The sequence below is a fragment of the Morone saxatilis genome, unplaced genomic scaffold (assembly GCF_004916995.1).
Source record: "Morone saxatilis isolate NCDOM2014 unplaced genomic scaffold, NCSU_SB_2.0 Contig14, whole genome shotgun sequence".
Lineage (NCBI taxonomy): Eukaryota > Metazoa > Chordata > Actinopteri > Moronidae > Morone > Morone saxatilis.
The window spans coordinates 18131778-18134858 of record NW_023339696.1 but is presented as its reverse complement, the minus strand read 5'-3'; the positions used below and the strand labels follow the sequence as shown (position 1 = coordinate 18134858).

The window sequence follows — 3081 nt, the reverse complement described above, 5'->3', positions numbered from 1 at the left end:
AAGATTCCACTGTACAAAATAATGCTGTTATTTAATATAAATATTCAAACACAAGATTATGTGAGTAAAATAGACTTAATTATCTCTGTCCGCTGTTTGTTTCCATATTCTGGCTTGTAATTCTGGTGGAAAGATTTTTTTGGAGTTTTTTGTATTAATGTGTAACCCAACAATTATTAATAATAATAATTCATTAAGAATTAAATTTAACTGTTTCAAGATCATGGTTATTGTACATGCTGGCTTATTGTCACATTGTTAGGCCTATTTCTGTATGACCAAATACCATAAAATGGAAAATTCTCGCTGCCTCATGTTGTTTTAAACTTTATGATCTAAACTAGAATATGAAATAATAAAGTCATGTTTGTGTTTGTATCTGAGTATCTTATCTGATAGACAGTAGGGCTTTATATCAACATTATGAAACATTTAAGTCGGCAGATCAATTTAATTTTTTCATGCAATGAAAAATATATAACACTCTTTGCTTAATACTGGTTTAAAAAGGCCCTTTTATGCCATGGATAAAATTGTTAATTGCACCACATGTGAGTACTAAACTGCTCAGTGCATATGCAACTAGCTGCAGGTTCAAACTACCTTAGAGAACAAACAAAGACTAGGAATTTTTCATGGAAGACATGTTACAGTATGAAAAGCAGTAAAAGCAAAAGTTACAAAAATAAATAAAATAATGATGGCTGAATTCTATTTAGCTGCTTCAGTTTCAGGGTCACTATTACAATGTCACAGCTTTCACTTAAATAGAATAGAGACAAAAAAAAAGCCCTGTCTGCACATTGCTTCTTGTCCAAAATGTGCAGATATCTGCCTGACTTTTGTTGCATCCCATGGATACTTTAAGGCAAATTTACAGCTAAATCAGAAAAATTAGCAACCTACAGGTAGTTTATATATTATTTGTGACATCTCAACAGCTTAGTTGAGCTTCGACAACCGTTTTCTGATATTTACCACTGTGGTTGAGGTTTGGTTCGGTTTAGGCACAAAAGAAAAATCTTCCTGTTCATGAATTGTTAAAAATATTACATATGTAGACAAAGTGAAACAGCTGAAATGTTACAAATATCCTATAAAGTACAATATCTGTAGGCAGAAACTCATATGAAATGGAAGGAACATTTAGCATTTACAGGTGTCTGGACAATATGTTCTTAAACAGGAGAATAACTCACAACACTTCAGGTTGAGTTCCTTTTTAACACACACAAAGCACTCCATCTCATTTCCTCTTAAATGAGTCTCTGAACTGGACACCGGTTTGTTTTTTCACCCCAGGTCGATGAGGTCTCCCTCGCTGTGCTCCTCTTTTGCTTGTCGACTCTTCACCCATTCCTCTCTTGCTTTCTTCACTTCCTGGCCGTAATAATCATGAAGTTTGCTAAACTCCTCAAGTGGATCAAACCCCACCAGAGGCCACTCGCCATACAAAGGCGCCGGTCCATTAAGTGGTGTGACATGAGCATTTCTCCTGTGCCACAGTTTAGGAGACTTTCTAGCTACCACTTTAGAGGGTGCTGGTAAAACAGTGCTGGCACTCAAGCTTCTCCCCTCCCTGACCCCTGTGGAGGGCAAGTAGAAGGTGGTTGTAGATGGTTTGAGGGCACTGACAGAGGAGCTGTGGCGGGATTCACCAGAGCCTTGTTGTTTAGCTTCTGCAGATGGAAAACAGCAAAAATATTAGCTACTTATAAGGTTTATATATGAGATTTAAAACATTAATATAGCAGCAAGCAACTATTTGTAACGATATAGTGGAGCTGAAAATTATACTTAGACTTAATTAGACTGGAAATGGGGACAAATGCTACAAAATCCACTGACCAGCACCACAACAATATGCGTTTTTTATTTCTTGGCTGTTTTGTTGAAATAGTCTCATTACAGACGGCTTTAGAGGTGCTGGTAGGTGGATTTTATTACCTTTAGTTGGAGCCAGGCTAGCTGTGTCCCCCTGTTTTCATTCTTTATGCTAAGCTAAGCCAACTGGCTGCTGGCTGTAGCCATATATTTAAGAGTTAACAGCGATCGTCTTGTCTAACTCTCCACCAGAGAGTGATTATCTCCCAAAATGTCGAAATATAAACTATATAAACTATAATGCAGGCAATGAGGTGAAAACAAAAGGCAGTCTATAGAAGCACCAGTAAACAGAAGAAGGTCACACCACTAACATAACACACCTTCATACTGCCTCCCCAGATCTCTCACCAGCAGGGAGAGGTAACAGTGGCTGGCTGAGAGCAAAGCTTTCACCCAACTTTCTTGAGTCTGATGATCCCTTGCTGCAAACCTGTAGGTTTTCAGTCCAGGACCTTCAAACACCAGGGAAAAGGTAAACTGTCCATCAGACTCGGAGCGCCGGACCACACAGCCCTCCAGCACGATGACCCCCAGCAGGTGTCGGTCAGCTGGGCGCTCCTGGTAGAAAAGCAGGTTTGCCTTCAGGACAAACCACCGTCGGTGGTAGGTGGCAGTTCGCTCTTTCTGTGAACAAAGAAAGCAGGAGGATGCTATCAATACTCAAGATTCAGTTATTTTCATATTGTCTGTGTTTCATGTTCATCCAAACCTTTTTGTAGAGATATCCCTCTTTATCTACCGGAGAGGTGCATGATAGGTAATGGGTCAAAATCTTCTCATGGAGTTTCATCTCAACGCCTAAAGAAGAGGAAGTGCTTTTACATTTGGCACAAGATCACACTACAGAAATGATTTTCTACTTCAGTAAGCTCTTTAATATCCACCTATTATCCTGCACACTTGATGTTTGAAAGCAGCACTCTGTGTAGGTAATCATACACTACAGTATACCTACATAAATACTCTAGCACTCTACTTAAAAACAGGTTTGAGGTAGTTCTACTTTACTTTTTATTTCTCTACAATTCAGTAAATCGATGGGCATTTACACTGAAAACGGCATGAGATGTAACCACAATAAGCTTCCACTTTTCTGTAGATCTTTATTATTATTAATATAAAGAGAATATGACTTAGAGAAAATCTATATTAGTCTAATATACATTAGATACACACATAGATAGATAGATAGAT

The 3081-nt window shown here is 38.2% G+C and overlaps 1 protein-coding gene across 1 annotated transcript in view; it reads right to left on the bottom strand.

Moving 5' to 3' along the window:
- Positions 1–431: 431 nt before the first annotated feature.
- The window catches only part of zgc:153733 (uncharacterized protein LOC556313 homolog), a 3125-nt gene continuing 475 nt past the window's right edge, over positions 432–3081 (bottom strand). The window contains exons 2-4 of the mRNA XM_035655724.1: positions 2597–2685; positions 2208–2511; positions 432–1679 (exon numbers count right to left, since the gene is read on the bottom strand). Of these exons, the coding sequence (XP_035511617.1) occupies positions 1294–1679; positions 2208–2511; positions 2597–2677 (771 nt within the window). The 5' untranslated portion in view covers positions 2678–2685 and the 3' untranslated portion in view covers positions 432–1293. The remainder of the gene's footprint in view (positions 1680–2207; positions 2512–2596; positions 2686–3081) is intronic.